Source organism: Triturus cristatus, chromosome 10 (genome assembly GCF_964204655.1).
Source record: "Triturus cristatus chromosome 10, aTriCri1.1, whole genome shotgun sequence".
Taxonomy (NCBI): Eukaryota; Metazoa; Chordata; class Amphibia; order Caudata; family Salamandridae; genus Triturus; species Triturus cristatus.
The window spans coordinates 63,364,918-63,382,934 of record NC_140593.1 but is presented as its reverse complement, the minus strand read 5'-3'; the positions used below and the strand labels follow the sequence as shown (position 1 = coordinate 63,382,934).

General features: G+C 42.6%; 1 protein-coding gene across 1 annotated transcript in view; it reads left to right on the top strand.

Moving 5' to 3' along the window:
* The window catches only part of COLQ (collagen like tail subunit of asymmetric acetylcholinesterase), a 778,371-nt gene that overhangs the window by 511,050 nt on the left and 249,304 nt on the right, over window positions 1–18,017 (top strand). The window contains exon 12 of the mRNA XM_085630419.1: window positions 7,954–8,041. Within this exon, the coding sequence (XP_085486545.1) occupies window positions 7,954–8,041 (88 nt within the window). The remainder of the gene's footprint in view (window positions 1–7,953; window positions 8,042–18,017) is intronic.

Sequence of the window (18,017 nt, the reverse complement as noted above, 5' to 3'; positions counted from 1 at the left end):
GAGTCACAAGCTTGAATCATCCCCATCAGTATTTGATATTTATTTGCATTGGGCTGTAAGCAGTGCCAAAGAGACCCTCATCATAAGAGAATTCTGAGCCTAGTGAATGTTTAGCTGAGAAAGGGATCACTTTACTTGGCAATGTGCCTAAAATGAAGATGATATTTGAAGGCCTCATTGCGAGTCCATTGTCGACAGTAGTTTGACTGTTGATGAAGACTTATGTGTGGGCGACTATCTCTCCACTGACAAGATCATCAACTGTCCCATCATCGACGCTATCATTGTTGACGTTGTTATTGTCATTTACGCGGTGGGTTCATACCTCGTTGCCATTTCCTTCGTTGTCGGGATCGCCGAAAATGTTGCTGTCGACGGTATCTTAGACATCAAAACAATGGAATAGTAGCTGTCATTGAGAAATCTCACACCCAAAACAATAAATGTGGGGTTTGAGTATTAGCCGGTAATCATTTGAAGTAACTTGGTGCTCACGTGGTATGTAAACCCAGCTACCATGGGGTGTATGAAGACCCAAGGGTAAGTGCTCTTAATCCTAAATTCAGTAATAATGCAGAAGCACACTCTCACATATAATCCAAAGTATAACAAGTTCACTTGATAGTAGAGTGCCAAAAAGTTCCAAGTGTCTTTTATTCCTTGACTGGATTCACTAATTTCCATAAAACTTGATTGAGAATTGATTTCAAATCATAGGCACCTGACACGTGTTTAATCAGACAATGACTTTTTTCAAGGCTCCAACCAGTACATAAAGGCAGGGTTACAAACCAAGTTATCTTTACAATGAAAACGGGACAAGTGCACGAAGTTGTGTGAATATTCAAGAAAAACAGAGTACCCCGAAACACCACTGTGCATACCATAAACACCAAAGTGTGTTTATACATGTCAAATGTTGAGAAACAATCTCATTCCTTTTTATTGAAATTGGTGAGCGCAATGACTGAATAAAAACATTTGGAACTTTTTGGCACTCTACGATCAATTAGACTTGTTATACTTTGGACTACATGCAAGAGTGTGCTTCTGTATTATTGAATTTTGGTATCTTAGACACCAGTTTCTCTTTTGACTTTATCTTTAGCGATGGAGTTAAAGGTTTTGATTCAGTTCTTTGGAGACTTCACTGTGTTGTCCTGTGGAATTCAAAGACTTCAGATGTAGAAGTTTGAAGTTTAGGAGGTGGCACCTCAGACCCAGAAAGTTTAGCCTAAGAGCAACGTTTAGTGAATATTCTTCTGAATTATGTTCTTTTTTAGACCTTTTATTAGTAATCCTGCTCTTGTTCTGAAGAGTGTATTTCCTTAGCTCTGTTTTTTTTTAAGCCATATCAGTTGTCAAGCGTTTCTGTCTTTAAGTGTCTTGGCTAAGTAAGTGTGACAATCCTTGCACTGCTGGGTTTGTTATGGGCATTTATAGCGTGCACAGCTACTCCGAGGAGTGTCCCGGTGCATGCCTAGGAGGTAGACTGACAGCATCAGACAAGCTTATCTGAAGAGGAATGTCTTCAGCTTCTTCCTAAAGATTCTCGGGGAACGGACCTCACGAAGCTCCACCGGAAGTTGGTTCCAGGCCAAAGCACCCAGATGGGAAAGGGAGCTATCACCGATGTAAACAATAAGTACACTCCTTGTGGGGATCTTTAGAAAATACTGTTAGCTTCCTACAGACTTCACAGGCCTGAAAAAAACTTTTTTAGAATTACCTGCCATGATTTCTGTCAGGAACGTTCAACCAGAGGTGAGGCAGCTTATCTTGTAGGCTGTATAAGGTCAAACATTAGTCAAAATGGTGAAAAAGGGGGTTTCCAAAGAAAAACTCTGAGCAGAGCATAGGGAAACACCCTTTACACAACGTGCCCTAAGAAATCTGAGGTATGGAGACCCATGAGGGGAGAGTAATTGCTCATAGTGTGCTTTGATTGGATGAAGTCTGCTTCTTTTCTAATGATGTGGATAGGCTAACTAAGTGGCCTTTCCAAGCTATTAAAGCTTAACCTAGCTTTTGTACTGTTTACTTATTATAATGCCGTGAGACTCCCACCTCAACAACAGGGATGGTTTTCAAGCATGTGAATCTATGAAAGATAGCAATACTGGAGAACCACAGTATACAGGTAAGTAACTTGTTTTTCCTTACTGCCCTCTCACTTCCCCTTTCTGTGGATTGGCCTCCTTTTAACATATAAAAAGGTACCATGTTAGTATTCAGCATACTTTTGCTTACTTCACCCCCTCTCTCATCTGTCTCTTTAAATATTCTCACCTGTTTTAACAAGCCTAACATTCTGCTGCTTGTCACCCCACTCATGACTTCCAGTCTACTCACCACACACGTTTTTAAACCATTTCCTACTTCAATGCTACACTTGATCTGTCATTACAAATCCACAGAACACATTTTCTGTGACTTCTCCCCACCTTCAGTCAGGCTTACCCTACTAGAATACCTGTCATAAGCCTCTGTATGATAGAGAACTTGTGGTTTAACAGCCAACTCTAGGCTAGACTTCTCCCTGCTCTCCAACATTGAAACACTTGCGTTCCACCAAAAGGTACTAGCCCCAAACTAAACCGTCAGGCCCTCAAACAACCATGTAATAGACCTTGGAAGAAATACAATTTAAATGCGTTCCAAGAATCCCTCTCTATCTTCCTACTTTCTGGCCCAGAAAGGCCTGTCCAAGACTTCAGACAATAGTTAAATGGGCCTATTACCTTGGTGCTCCCTTTGAAAACCATTTTCCTGAGATCCAACAGAAGGACAGGTGGTTGGTTCAGCTCAAATGTAAAACTTTGTAAAATTGAAATCAGATTCTTTGAAAGACTTTGGGAGAAAACATTCAACCTCAATGATAAAAACCAATTCCAAAGCCGGAATACAATGTACAGAACCTCCATCAAAAAGCAAGAGATCCTGCTATGCTCGTTGCATCTCAGAGGCTACATTGCCAACTAAATAACTTTTCAGAATTGTCAATGAACTCTGCAACTCAACCTGCGCCTTAACACATGCCACTCATTCTAAGGAACTCTGTGATGCATTAGCAATCAAATCCACCCAGAAATCGGTTAACCTCAAAGCCTACTTCTTTTCTAAACCAGAAAACATCTCCCTAACTTCCCCCATGAAAAGGGGGCTACCTCAGGTGCTCAACCCAACTGATGCTCTTTCAAACCTACTAACATAAAAGAAACCTCCACACTAATTAAAGCCTCAAATGTGTCTGGTTCCCAACTGGACCCCCGCCCCCTTCACACCCTCAAACATATTAGGCCCGATTCACAGAACTAACTTAAGACAAAATCCTAAACTTACTACCATTTTGGTATTCACAGAAGGCACTTACTCATTTTGGTATTCACAGAAGTCACTTACTTATTTCGGTATTCACAGAAGTTAGGAGTCCTAACTTTGGCAACCAAATCTCTTTACAGACAGGCCCTCAAAGAGTTTCATAAACTCAAACGTAATACCATGAGTCTATACTTTGCAGAAACTATAGTTAGCGCAAAAAACTCCACTAAGGCCCTCTTCAACATCGTTAAAGAGTTTACTAATCCTACTGCTCTGTCCGTTCCCGTTACCCCCAGCCAAGCACTTAGTGAAGGCCTATCTGATTTCTTTTCTGAAAAAATTGCCAATATCACGGCAACAATCCTTCAGAATCGCACAGAAGTAACCTCAGATCTTGACACCTCCTGTACCAAAGTATTTACTTCTTTTAAACCACCTACTAAAGAGTATGCCCTGACTCTATTTTTAAAATGTAAATCAGGCTCACCGCTTGATCCAGCCCCGGCACTGATCCTAAATGAGATTGCCCCGCTAGTAATTAACCCCCTGCTTGAAATCTGGAACTCCTCCCTTTATTCGGGTGTTGTCCCTTCTTTATGGAAACACGCGTTGCTTATCCCTATTAAAAAAAAAGCTGGTGTCGACCCAATGTGTCTGAGCAACTACCGACCGATTTCACTCCTACCCAAGCCAGCCAAAGTGCTCGAGAAGGCAGTACAAGAACAACTGTCCGACTATCTTGAATCAAACTTGCTGCTTCATGACTCTCAGTCAGGATTCAGGCCGGACTTCAGTACCGAATCAGCTCTACTAGAAGTGTCCGAGTCGATTCGTGAGTGCACGGATAGGGGAGAGGATGCCATGCTGGTCCTCCTCGACCTATCCGCAGCATTCAACACCATCTCCCATGAAACTCTAATAATACGCGTTCAGGAGGTGGGAGTTGGTGGGATCCCACTCGCCTGGGTCAAATCATTCCTTACGGATCGATTTCAACAAGTGATGCTGGGCTCTTTCTTTTCCACCAAGAAACCGTTGATATGGGGGGTTCCACAGGGATCTGCCCTCAGCCCGTTCCTGTTCAACGTATACCTGAAGCCTTTGGCAAAAGTGGTGGAATCATGGGGCGTCAGAGTGATCTTTTATGCTGACGATACTCAGCTGGTGTTTTCTTTCAAAGATCACTCTGAAAGCTCTTTGCTAAATTTTCGCCACTGCATGGTGAATATCGCCTCTTGGATGTCTTCAAATAATTTAAAACTGAATACAGATAAGACGGAAGTCTTATTTTTTAATCAGAAATCCCCCATCTTCACTAGCCTCTGGTGGCCGGCTGAATTAGATCCTCCCCCTGTACCTGTCCAAGCTGCCCGCAATCTGGGCTTCCAATTTGACACTGCCCTCTCCTGCAAAACCCAAATTAATAAAGTCGCAGCGTCCTGTTTTGGAAAGCTCCGTATGATCAAAAAAATCATCCCTTTCCTACCATTAGATTCACGCAAGACAGTAGTCCACGCCCTTATAACATCCCATTTGGACTACGCAAATAGTCTGTACGTTGGAGCCCCGGCGTACCTCATTAATCGATTGCAGACAGTACAGAATTCAGCGGCCAGGTTGATTTGCAATGTTCCCTACCGTCATTCCATTTCACCTCACCTGATCAAACTGCATTGGCTCCCAGTGAGACTACGTATTCAGTTCAAATCCCTGACCCTTGCCTTTAGAGCTCTTAATGGCCGAGGCCCCGCTTACCTGAGACACAGACTGAAGATCTCACAAGCATCTCGGAATCTCAGATCTAACCATCTTCGCCTAATGCTCTGCCCCCGTTTTCGTCTTGCGCGTACGGGAGGAAGGGCCTTTGCAGTAGCCACCTCCAGACTATGGAATTATCTGCCATTGGAACTGAGATTTCTGACTTCAGAGCCTATGTTTCGAAAGAAACTTAAGACCTGGCTCTTTTCCTTGATCTAGCCCATTCTTTTTCCCCCTGGACATCACTGAACCTCACTAGATGTTGTCTTCAACGCTGGGACACCCCCGCTGGGGGTAGCTGAGCGCTTAACAAACTTCTAAATAATAAATAATAAAAATAGGACTCCTAAATGCCTTCTGTGAATACCGAAAGTCTTAAAGTTAGGATTTTTCTCAGTTTAGGAGTCCTAAAGTTAGGAGTCATAACTTTACTACTTCTAAACTGAGAAAAATCCTAACTTTAAGACTTTCGGTTTTCACAGAAGGCATTTAGGGGTCCTAAAGTTAGGAGTCTTAACTTTACTACTCCTAAACTGAGAAAAATCCTAATTTTAAGTCTTTCAGTATTCACGGAAGGCATTTAGGAGTCCTAAAGTTAGGACTCCTAACTTCTGTGAATACCGAAATGAGTAAGTGCCTTCTGTGAATACCAAAATGAGTAAGTGCCTTCTGTGAATACCAAAATGGTAGTAAGTTTAGGATTTTGTCTTAAGTTAGTTCTGTGAATCGGGCCCTCTAAAATCCGATCTGTTGAGTCCTCTGTTGCCATATGCGCGAGAGAGATCAAAAACGTCTTCTGATCAACTGGCGAATTTTCAAGTAACTTGATAACATCATGTATTGAACCTTTTCTAAAGAAACAGGACTCAACCAGGATGATGCAGCTAATGGTTTCTTTTTCTTTAAACACATTGAAAAATTGTATTGACTCTGATATCAGCCTTCATCGAAAAAAACATCTGTCAGACAGAGAGTGAATTTAGTCCAGGAAGAAGTACAGATTCAGCTCCACATGGGGCCACCTTAAAAATGTTGGTGACAAAAGTGGGGTGATCTCTCTACTACTTCTTGACTTGTAAATGCTATATAATGCCTGTATTCGGGGTACAGTACTCAACTGGATAAATTCCTTGCTCAAAACAGGCTTCAAATTGTCTCACTACTACCATTCAATTCTGCATCATACAAGAGTTCAGTAGGTGTCCCTCAGGCCTCGACCAAGCACCTTTAATCTTCAACATCTTGTCTTGATCTTGTGAATTCTTTTAACCTCACCTGCTACACATTTGCTGATGACACTCAGATCATGCTAAAACTTGAACATCCTTCAGAATTCAAAAACCTCAAGTCTATGTGAATGTCTATTAGCTGTGAAATTGTGGATGCTCAAGAATCACCTCATACTCAGCTCCACAAATTTGAAATACTTGTTGTGGATTAGGGCAGAACTGGAGCCCCATATCCTCTTGGCCTCAGGAAATGGGATAACCACCTACCACTTTGGCCAAAGTGAAAAACCTTGGAGTTAACATGGACTTCATGCTCTCTTTTCAGTTCCAAATCAAGACAGTGACAAGAGATTCTTTCTACATAATGAGTAGCCTACAATGCATGTACCTGTATCAGCTCTCACTTAGGATACAGGTATCCCTTGTGTTTGTTATATCTGTACTGCATAATGCACCCTGCTCTGAAACCACTTCTCTTTTGCAATAAGGATATCCTGAAAAGCCATTTGCATTGCACATTGGACAATCAACAGGCTGAGAGCTAGCTTCTTACAATAGCAACTTAGACTATACAACCAAAGGAGATTCCTCAGAACAAGAATGGTCCTGATACTGAAAATCCCCACCTATCATAAAACTCAAACATGGAGGGAGCTCCTTCTCTTTATAAACTTGCAAACTATAACCAAACTGTCAACAAAATTAGATCAACAACCACTTTCATTTCACAAGGGCAATTACTTCCTGGCTTTTCCCATAATGTAGACTCAATTACCTGTAAAAATGCAATTGTGGCTGTTTTCTGTTGTATGCCTGTAAACTTATCACACTTCTGAGTTCACTGGCTCACACACCACTGCATCAAGCTTGGAGCACACTTTATGGTCCTCTCACACAAAACGTTTAGATAACTCCTCTACTAACGCTCTCCTCTCATCCATACACCTCAGAATCACAAGCATTGACTTTATCAGCAAAGCGCTTTAGGACCTTTGCAAGAGGTAGGAAAGCTCTATCGAAATACTACAATACAATACAGTGCAAAACCAAAACTATAAGCCAAAAGAAAGGAATGCCATTTGAATCACCACAGATACTTACCACACAGAGACTCTCTCTCTCATACTCTCTTTTTCTCCCTCTCTCTCTCCCTCTCTCTCTCCCTCTCTCTCTCTCTCTCTCTTTCTCTCTCCCTCACACACACACACACACACACACACACACACACACTGTGTAGATTGTTGTGCATGAGCCTGGCTTGGGGCTGCACTATTCAAAATGCCTAATCACCACAGATTCTGGTTGGACCAGGAGGACGAGGTCCACTGTGGTGTTTATTATAAAGTGGTAGAAAGAACTTAAAATGTTGATATGCAGAATGTCCTACTGAGAGGATGATGCAGTGTGGGTCCTGATGATGTAAAATTAGTAGTCAGCTATAAGAGGTGGATCGCTCATTCTCTATTCTTTATCATATTCCTCCTTCATTGAACAACTTAATAAACAGATTAAAAAAAAAAAAGGATGTGGGCAAAGCAAGGAAAAGTCCTGATCTTTTGATATAACTACAAAGGTGCAAACCATCACAGTGTTGGCTTTGCTTATGTGTTCATTTAATTTCAATATAAATGTCTTTTTTTTCTAGGGAGAAAAGGGTGACTCAGGAACATCAGGCATCATGGGCCCTCCTGGCCGCCCTGGACCTTCTGGCCCACCTGGTCCAGCAGTGCCAGGTAAGAACTCTTAACCAGAGTGGCAGCTTCAATGTCTGGGCCACTGTGCAGGTGGTATTCTCAGGTTATGAGGGCAGCAGTGCCTTTTACAGTTCACCAGATATGAGAGTTGTGATGAAATCCAAACTGCAGCAACGGGCTTCAAGAGAACCATTTCAGCGCACCAGGTAGTGACAACTGCTCGGTGGCCACATTGTCTAATGGTTGGGTGAAGCGTCCTGTAATCTATAACATCGGGGCAAATCCATTTGCCAACATTCTGAGAAAACAAATAGTACCTCTATTATCGCAACAATATCCTCTTTGTCGACTAACTTTGGACAAGCAGGTTTGTACTGTTTCCTTGAAGGCATTTAATCAACTACATCCTAGTGACCCTTGTCCTGATAAATGGCACTAAGCCTTTTAGTGAGGTTGAAACTGCGTTGACACTAATTCTGGCACATCTATGGATTTGTCACCTCAGAATTTACAGTATGCTATTGTTTAGTTGATACTTGTTAATTGATGAGCTATCCATGTTAAAAAAAACAACTAGTATTTGAAAAGCGCAAACTAATCACCCATAAGGGGCTCAAAGCGCTGGGGGCCGTTGGGGTGATTAAGCGACCTATTGCCCCGAGTCACATGATGCTGAGCTGATCTGCCTCTACTGCTGGAGATCAAACTGTGAGCCCTGCACTCCGGAGTCAGTCGCCCTCGCTGCTGCGCCACACCTCTCCCAAAAGTCATCTTCCCTAACTTGGAATCAAACGTAGGCCGCGGCGGTGAGAGCGCTGAATCCTAACCACTAGACCACCAGGGAGCCCATGTTGATTTGTGTTCCTGCTACTCCCGTCTGTTACACACTTGCTAATGTATATGATGATAAATATATCAAGAAAATTAATCTTGCAATAAACATTTTATTTTGGGGACCCAAGTGGTTTGTATTTGAAATTGTTGAAAGTAACCTATATATGCTATATCGAGTGGTAGTTTAATTAGGGAGTAAGAAGCTGTAGTAAGTTACAAGACCACATTAGCCTCCCAGGCCTATCTGGGGCATGTAGCATTATATATATACTTCATATAAGGCGTCTATTGCAGTGTTAGACTTATTTCAGTTGCATCAAATTGTGCTTCCTGTTGCTGTGTACAGTACTTTATACAGCGACTTTCATTTGGCAACTCCAGGGTATGGTATGATGAGAAAGCAGAGTGATCTTGGCTCCCCACTAGGAAAAGTCATCTTATACACTTTAGTTATCAGGGCTTGAAAAATCAATAAAAATTGCACTAGACCTGCAGGTCTAGTAACGTGAAACATCTACTCGACCTAACTGAAATGTACTTGACCTCTGACTCTGAAAGCTGAACACATGTGACAAGTTAACACGATTTAAAAGCATTTTTATTGCTCATTCACTTTGTGAGCAATAAAGATGCCTTTTAATCTTGATATCTTGTCACATTTGCTATGCTCTCAGAGGCAGAGGTCAAGTGTCAGTTCCTACTCACCAGAAAGGGCAAGTAAGACCTAAAAATAGCTCGTACTTATTGACAGGCGAGTGAATTTTTCGAGCCCTGGTTAAATCTGATAAGATTATCCAGCTAGAGGGGTTTATTCGTCTGTGCTAACATGAATACGATCAAAATGTGAACTTGTTACTTGAAGTTCCTTGATCATCTCATTAGCGCCTCACACGCACCATAAAAGCTCCACTGCCTTTCCTGTCCCCTCAGTCACTTTCCATATCCCCCTCCTCTTGCTCCCTGCAATACTCCAATCCCTTTTCATTCACCTTTCTCATATTCAGGTCCTATGTTAACGTGCCTGCAGACATGTTTGTGTTCTGAGAGATTTGTGCTTAGTGCTTGATTGAACCTAAGGAGTCCAGTTATTGCTTTTGCATCAGCCCATTTGTGCTCTGAGAATATTTTCTTAACTCAGCTCAATGCATACCATTCCTGCTCTCTAGTATTTGTGCCACCTCACTCCTCATCACTTGAACACCCCTACAAATTGTTTCTAAATTTACTCTGTAGTTCTCCATGTCCTTTATCTTACTTTTGATGTCCACTCTTTGCTGTGTGTTCCATTCTTAGATGTCATCCTTGCCCTCTGTATCTCCTCTCCTACTCTTCATGTCCCCTGTACTGCCTCCTAAACTTCTCCCTACTTCCCCGTTCCTCTGTCCTAGCAGTTGTCTGCTCTAAATGTCTGCTCTCCTCCTATCACACCCCCACCATACTTCTTATTCCCTTGATATGTTTTTTGGATTTCTTTCCAGAAACAGGCTGAAAATGGGTTTTCTATACCCTCAGCCACCATGGACTTTGTCAATGTGCCTACCAGAAACAGAAAATCTAATTTACTACAACCACCCTGCAAACCATTGAGCATTACTTAAGTTAGATATGTTTAAGGTAACGATCAATCCTGTGAAAACCCAAACCCTCTTCCATTATGGAAAGGCACACTCAAGAACTATAGGAATCCAGGAATATATTTTTAAGATTTAAAATAAAACCAGGGATATATTTTTAAGATTTAAAATGTACCTCCTATCCTAGTGCAATCAATAAGAATAGTAATTATTTTAAAATAAGCAAAACAGTAAGAATGATATTAATCAGAAGAATAAACAGTAAATATTATTGTAGCATTGTGATGAGTTCATAAATCCTCTTTATATCAATACCTCCAACCCCACATTCCTCTCAGCTATTTAAGCTAAACTTAACACTAAAAGTGGCCTGCTTCGAGTTATAAAGGTGGGTCACACTTGCATACCTCTTCTGAACAATAGAAGCAATGTCCAGCAAAGAATCTGCATCTGCTATTCTCATCTGCTTTTGCAGGCAGGCAGCTGAACCCATCGACTGAAGGTTGAATGTACCTTCCCCATAGCCTTCAGCAAAGAAAGGTGATTACCACTCTTATGACTCTCTAAGCCTCAAGTTTCTGGTACAAAGCTTATTTCTATCTCATTACACTCTGTTGTTAGTTTTTTTATTTATTATATCTGAACATTGTTGAACATTTTCAGAATAAACAATTAGTAGTAAAGCCCAGGCAGCCTTTTCACTTACTTCCATTCTGCAAAACCTTACCTATTGTTTAAGATCGGTAAATGAGAAGCAGCATATATAATTTGAAATGGAGGTACCTAGAAGAGAAAATATATGATGATTATACCACCCTTCCTTGCCATTTTTGTTGTCTTCCCACCCAACAAATCCCCTCCCTTGTTCTTCATACCCCCCACTTACTAAACACTATTCATGTACTGTTCATTGTTCTTTGTGTCCATTTCCTCACCTACAGGGCACACCCACCTTTCTAGCTCTTCACGTTCCCCTCCATGCCCTCGGTGTAATCTCCCTTTTCTCCCATGAGATCTCCATTGATAATCATAAGCAGTGAATAGTCCTGCCCACGTCCGTGTGTCCTGGAGCAGCTCTTTCAAAGTCATAGCTACTTCGCCTTGCTTCGAAAAGGCCTGGACACATATTTGAGAGACATGTTACATTTTTGCAGCCTTAACAAACAGGCTATATTTCCAGTCTTTATTGAATTATTTTAAAAATGTGAAGGAAAATAGGATCATATCCGTAAAAATCACTCAAGCAAAATGAAAAGGGATCTTTTGAAAACATCGTTCACGAGCACTTTTTACTTCTTTTTTTAAAATAAGATAAGGAGTAATACAACATTGAAACAATGTAATTGGACACTGCGCCTTTAAGGGCCTCTGACCTCCAGTGTCCTACCATGCCCTGTAGGTAACATATTATTCAGTTCTTTTTACGTTTCCCGCTAACAGGATCCTGGAACAGAGATCTGCCTTTTAAAGTTTTTTTCCTCACAAATTTAATCTAAAGTGTTTTTATTTAAAGCTGGTTCAAGACATCCTTTAGGGCGTAGAGTACTTTTAGATAATTTTCTGACAGAAAGATGATCAAATGTTTTGCAAAATGCGATCTCTTTTTGTGAACTTCCATGTACTGTCCATTGTTCTTTGTGTCCTTATCCTAACCTTCATGTAACTCCCGCCTTCTTGGTGCTTCCCTTTCCCTTCCATGTCCTCAGTGTAACCACCCATCCTCCATTGCCACTCCTCTGTCCTCCATGCCACTTCTTTTAACTACATACCCCTCTACCTTGCCCTGTCCACCTGAAGCCTTCTAAACACCCTACTGCCCGTCCTCACTTGACAGCAGTGTCCAGCTGTTTCCGCCTTTGACTCACATGCACATCGCAATAAGTAAGTAAATCTTTATTTGCAGATTAATAAAAATCTTTGCTATATTGGTCCAGTACAAAGTTAAAATTTGCTTGTAGCATGGCAGATAGAACATAGCTTTGAATAAAACACCATACCTTATGATTTGAAATGTAAGTACGTTTAAAACCGTTAATCCCCAAAAGACATAGGGTAGCAATAAATACAAAATGTAATACAAGTGTTTCTAAGCAGATTGTGAAATGACAGATACTTGAAGTAGCAAGCCTAGAGGTGATTTATGACTCATAAGTCCCCTACTGTTCTAATAGCAGTCTATTAACTTGTAGTAAAAACTTTTTTCCCTACAGGAGAACTGGATCGAATGGCTGTTCAATAATGTCATCACCACAGAATGGTAGGATCTTATCTGGAGGGACCGGAAGGCAGGGCATATTAATTTCCGTCTGAGAATATTGACGGTGGGGCAAATGCACCGAAAATGTAATATACTATCCGCAAAGCGACCGCATAATCGGCAATAGAAGTCGGGCCAGATTTGTTTCCAAACTGGGACCTGGTCTTTTGATGGGAAGGCTCCTATACGAATTAGAAAAAAGAAATGTTGGATGGCCAGAGAAATGTGGCTTGCTAGGTAGGGTTGTGGGCCCTAATTGGTGTAGGTTTGGAAAACAGTCCATCTGTGATTTTTATGAGCCATCGCTGCTTTGTCAAGCATTCAGGATTTTAATTTGCCTGCTTTGTTGGCAATTTTTTTGAATGCAGTGAAACTGAGGTTCAAGTATACAATTAAGAAAGCCCCTAAAAATATGGCCAAGTCCCTACCCATCCAGGCACGGCAGGCATTTCTAGCAATCAGATACTCAGTTGGAAGCGCCTCAGCGAAGTCAGGTCCCGAGTCTTCTCAATAACCTTATCCCCTCTTTCACCAATACAGGGGTCCTTCCAGAGCATGAGGACATGGATTCACCTTGCAACCGTCCTCCGCTTCCTCCCCTGCACCTGACGGAAAGCAGGCATAAGGCGCTCCAAACCCACAAGGGACCTGTGAGAGGGTGGGTCCCATTTTCTTCCAGTCTGGAAGGCCTTACATTGGACCAGTGGGACTTTCTGATCATAGAAAAAGGGTACACCCTTCTTCAGGTTCCGCCCTCTATCCAACCTCCTTCCACACCTACCGATGATTCGACATCCTACAGCAAGAAGTAGCAGATCTCCCTCTGAAAGGAGTGGTGAAGTTAGTCCCAGACAGTGAAATAGGCCAAGGTTGCTAAGCATGTTACTTCCTGGTGCCCAAGAAGCACGGCCTCCGCCCCATTCCAGATCTCAGGAGCCTGAATTTCTTCCTATAAAGGAGAAGTTCAACTTGCTGACCCTAGCTCAAGTTCTACTGTATTGGAGCTTGGAGATTAAATGCTGTGACGGGACCTGTAGGATGCATACTTCCACATCCCTATCCTGCGGCCCCATTGTACGTACTTGCGATTTGTGGTGGGTTCTATGCAATAGCAGTTTGCGGTACTACTCTCTGGATTGACATTAATACCTCCAGTCTTCAAGGTGATGGCAGTGGTTGCAACCCATCTCAGATGGTATTGTGTGCCAATCTTCCCGTACTTGCACACTCGCCCCTCAAAGACAGCTCTCCAGAGATGGTGTTGCACCACCTGTGGTTAATGACATCTCTGTTCGACCTGGGCTTTACGATCAAGGAGCCCAAATCTCACCTGAGGTTTTCCCAATGACTCAGTTCATAGGGTTGGTACTGGACACCACCCTTCTCCACGCCTCCCTCCTCTACAGATGATAACAGACATCAAGGAGATGATGCCATCTTTCCATTGTGGCACAAGAGTTTCAGTCCTGAGAGCGTTGCAATTCCTTGATCTGCTGGCTTCATGCATTCTCCTAGCCACCTAGTCATATTGGCACAGGAGGGCCCTGCAGTGGTGCCTCCAAGGGAAGAGACTACAGTACAGGGGAGACCTGTCGGATTCCATCGTTATCTCCACTAGTGCCATGGCATAAGTGGCTTGTTGGGGGAATGAGGCATACTTGACATATGGCATGGCCTTTACTCCATCTCTGGCCATGACTACGGTAGTGACGTATGCTTCCACCCTGTGGCGGGGCACTCATCTGCAAGATCTGTAGATCAGTCTCTGGAGTAGCAGGTTCTTCATGCGAACGATTTGGCTGGCACTCAATGCCTTACTCCACTCCCTCATAGGTTGTCCATCCTGATCTAGACAGACAACACAACTGTGATGTGGTATGTGACCAAGCAAGGGGAGTAGAGTTTCACCTCCTTTGCCTGGAGGCTCTGAGACAGTGGACTTGGACACACTTCCAAGGGATCTGACTTTTTGCCAATCACCTAGCAGGATCTCTGAACGCCAGTGCCAACTGCCTGAGCCGGTGTTATCTTGCCAATCATGAGTAACGTCTTCTACTGGAGGTAATCCAGAACATCTTTGCTCAACAAGGCACTCCTCAGGTGGACTTATTCGCCTCTTCAGAATATGCTCAGTGCCAGCAATTCTGTGCCCTCCAGGATCCTCTGAATTTCTTTGAATACTTTTTTTATTGATAAAATCACAATAATCAAAGCCAGTATTCCTACATGCCCCATTGCTGAGGCACCTCCATCAACGCCGTGAAATCCTTGCTCCCTCAAGCAATTCCCGGCAATAAGTAACCAAGTATTTCTGGACCTATTGAGGAAAGTAAAATATGGATCACCCAGGGACTGGTGTCCGTCCCATATTTTAATCCCTTCGCTGCTAGGCCTTTTCCCCCACTGTGCTAAGCCTTTTTTTGACTATTTGGGGTAGTGTGCGCTTAGGCCCCCGTAACGTTTTGACAACATAAGGTATCCTCGCCAAATATGCGTCCTTTTCTTCCAACATCATGGGGATTCTAAAGGTACCCAGTGTTTGTGGATTTCCCTGGAGGGGTCCCAGAAATTAGCCTAAATACAGCTAAATTTTGTTTTTTTGGGGAAAATGCGAAAAAAGTGCTGCAAATGAAAGCGTCTGGGCTTTTCCCTGCAAATGGTATCAAAAAAGGGTTTCTGGGGCTGAAATCACAATTTTCCCAGCTTTTAGGGAATTACAGACTTTTGTCAGACAACCTACAATTTGTACACAGTTTTGGCATTTTTCTGGGACATAGCCTATTTTTGCTATTTTTTGTGCTTTTAACCTCCTTCCAGTTAATGGTAGAAATGGGTATGAAAGCAATAATGGATCCTGGAAAGCTATACATTTTAGAAAAGTAGACAAAATTCTGAATTCAGCAAGGGGTCATTTGTGTAGATCCATCAAGGTTTATTTATTAAAACTAACAGTTAAATATAGGAAAAATGGAAAATTAGTTGAAAAAACCAGCCTTTTGTGCCAATGTTTTCACCTGTAACTTCTTCTAATTATGACATCTCTTTGAAAGCAATATACCGTTACATCCGCTGGACCTTACTGGTTGTGGGGATATATAGGACTTGTAGGTTCACCAAGAACCTGACGAACCCAGAGTCAAATACTGAGCAGGAATTTGCAATGACTTTTTATTATGTACCGGGTATACAGCAATTATTGTGGGAAAATTTATACATGAAGGAATCGGTATGAAAGACACCTATGTATTTCTGAAATGGAAACAAAATATAGAGTTTAGAAACAGTAGATATTTGCACATTTACGAAATGGGGAATTCTCATACTAGCATGAGAATTATCGGTCATTTTTCAAAATGAGTTCTTTTTTACATAATGTCTTTCATTTGGAAGGCAGAAATGCATCGAAAGTCAATAGGTAATAACAGTTGCCTTACAAATCTGAATTACCCTAAGTCTCCCGATAAAATGGTACCTCACTTGTGTGGGTCGGCCTAGTGCCCACGACAGGAAACGGCGCAACACACAACGTGGACACACCTCAATTTTCCAGTGAAGAATGACCCTTTTTTGGCAAAGTGCCTAGCTGTAGTTTTTTAACCCTAGCGTTGCCGGCACCTAGGGAAACCTAGCAAACCTATACATTTTTGAAAAGTAGACACCCAGGGGAATCCAGGATGGGGTGACTTGCTTGCCTCCCACCAGGTTCTGTTACCCCAAATCCCTTGCAAACCTAAAACATTGTCAAAAAACACACATTTTCCCCACATTTCTGTGGTGTAAAGTTCTGGAATCTGCGTGGACCCACAAATTTCTATCCACCCCGCGTTCCCCAATGTCTTCTGAGAAAAATGGTACCTCACTTGTGTATGTCGGCCTAGTGCCCGCGACAGGAAACGGCGTAAAACGCAGCGTGGACACACCTCAATTTCGCATTGAAAAATGACCCTTTTTTGGCAAAGTGCCTAGCTGTAGTTTTTGAACCATAACTCTGCCGGCACCTAGGGAAACATAGCAAACCTATACATTTTTTAAAACTAGGCTCCAAGGGGAATCCAGGATGGGGTGACTTGACAGCCTCGCTCCAGGTTCTGATACCCAGAATCCCTTGCAAACCTAAAAAAATGTCCAAAAAACCACATTTTCCCCACATTTCTGTGGTGGAAAGTTCTGGAATCTACGTGGATCCACAAATTTCCAACCAGCCCGCGTTCCCCAAAGTCTTCTGAGAAAAATGGTACCTCACTTGTGTGGGTCGGCCTAGTGTCCGCGACAGGAAATGGTATAAGTTTGCTGGGTTTCCCTAGGTGCCGGCAGAGCTATGGTTAAAAAACTACAGCAAGGCACTTTGCCAAAAAGGGTCATTTTTCACTGCGAAATTGATGTGTGCCGACCCACACAAGTGAGGTACAATTTTTCTCGGAAGACTTTGGGGAATGAGGGGTGGGTGGAAATTTGTGGATCCACACAGATTCCAGGACTTTCCACCACAAAAATGTGGGGAAAATGTGTTTTTTTGGACAATGTTTTGGGTTTGCAAGGGATTCTGGGTAACAGAACATGGTGGGATGCAGTCAAGTCACCCCATCCTGGATTCCCCTGGGTGTCTACTTTTCAAAAATGTATAGGTTTGCTAGACTTCCCTAGGTGCCGGCAGAGCTATGGTTCAAAAACTACAGTTAGGCACTTTGCCAAAAAAGGGTCATATTTCACTGCGAAATTGAGGTGCGTCCACATTGCGTTTTCCGACGTTTCCTGTTGCGGACACTAAGCCGACCCACACAAGTGAGGTACCATTTTTCTCAGACGACTTTGGGGGACGTGGAGTGGGGGGAAATTTCTGGATCCACGCAGATTCCAGAACTTTCCACCACAGAAATGTGGGGAAAATGTGTTTTTTTGGACGATTTTTTTGGTTTGCTAGAGATTCTGGGTAACAGAACCTGGTGGGAGGCAGTCAAGTCACCCAATCCTGGATTTCCCTGTGAGTCTAGTTTAAAAAAATGTATAGGTTTGCTGGTTTTCCCTAGGTGCCGGCAGAGCTATGGTTCAAAAACTACAGCTAGGCACTTTGCCAAAAAAGGGTCATTTTTCACTGCAAAATTGAGGTGCGTCCACATTGCGTTTTCCGCCGTTTCCTTTCGTCGGCACTAGGCCGACCTACACAAGTGAGGTACCATTTTTCTCGGAAGACTTTGGGAAACGCGGGGTGGGTAGAAATTTGTGGATCCACGCAGATTCCAGAACTTTCCACCACAGAAATGTGGGTAAAATGTGTTTTTTTTTTACAATGATTTAGGTTTGCAAGGGATTCTGGGTAACAGAACCTGGTGGGAGGCAGTCAAGTCACCCC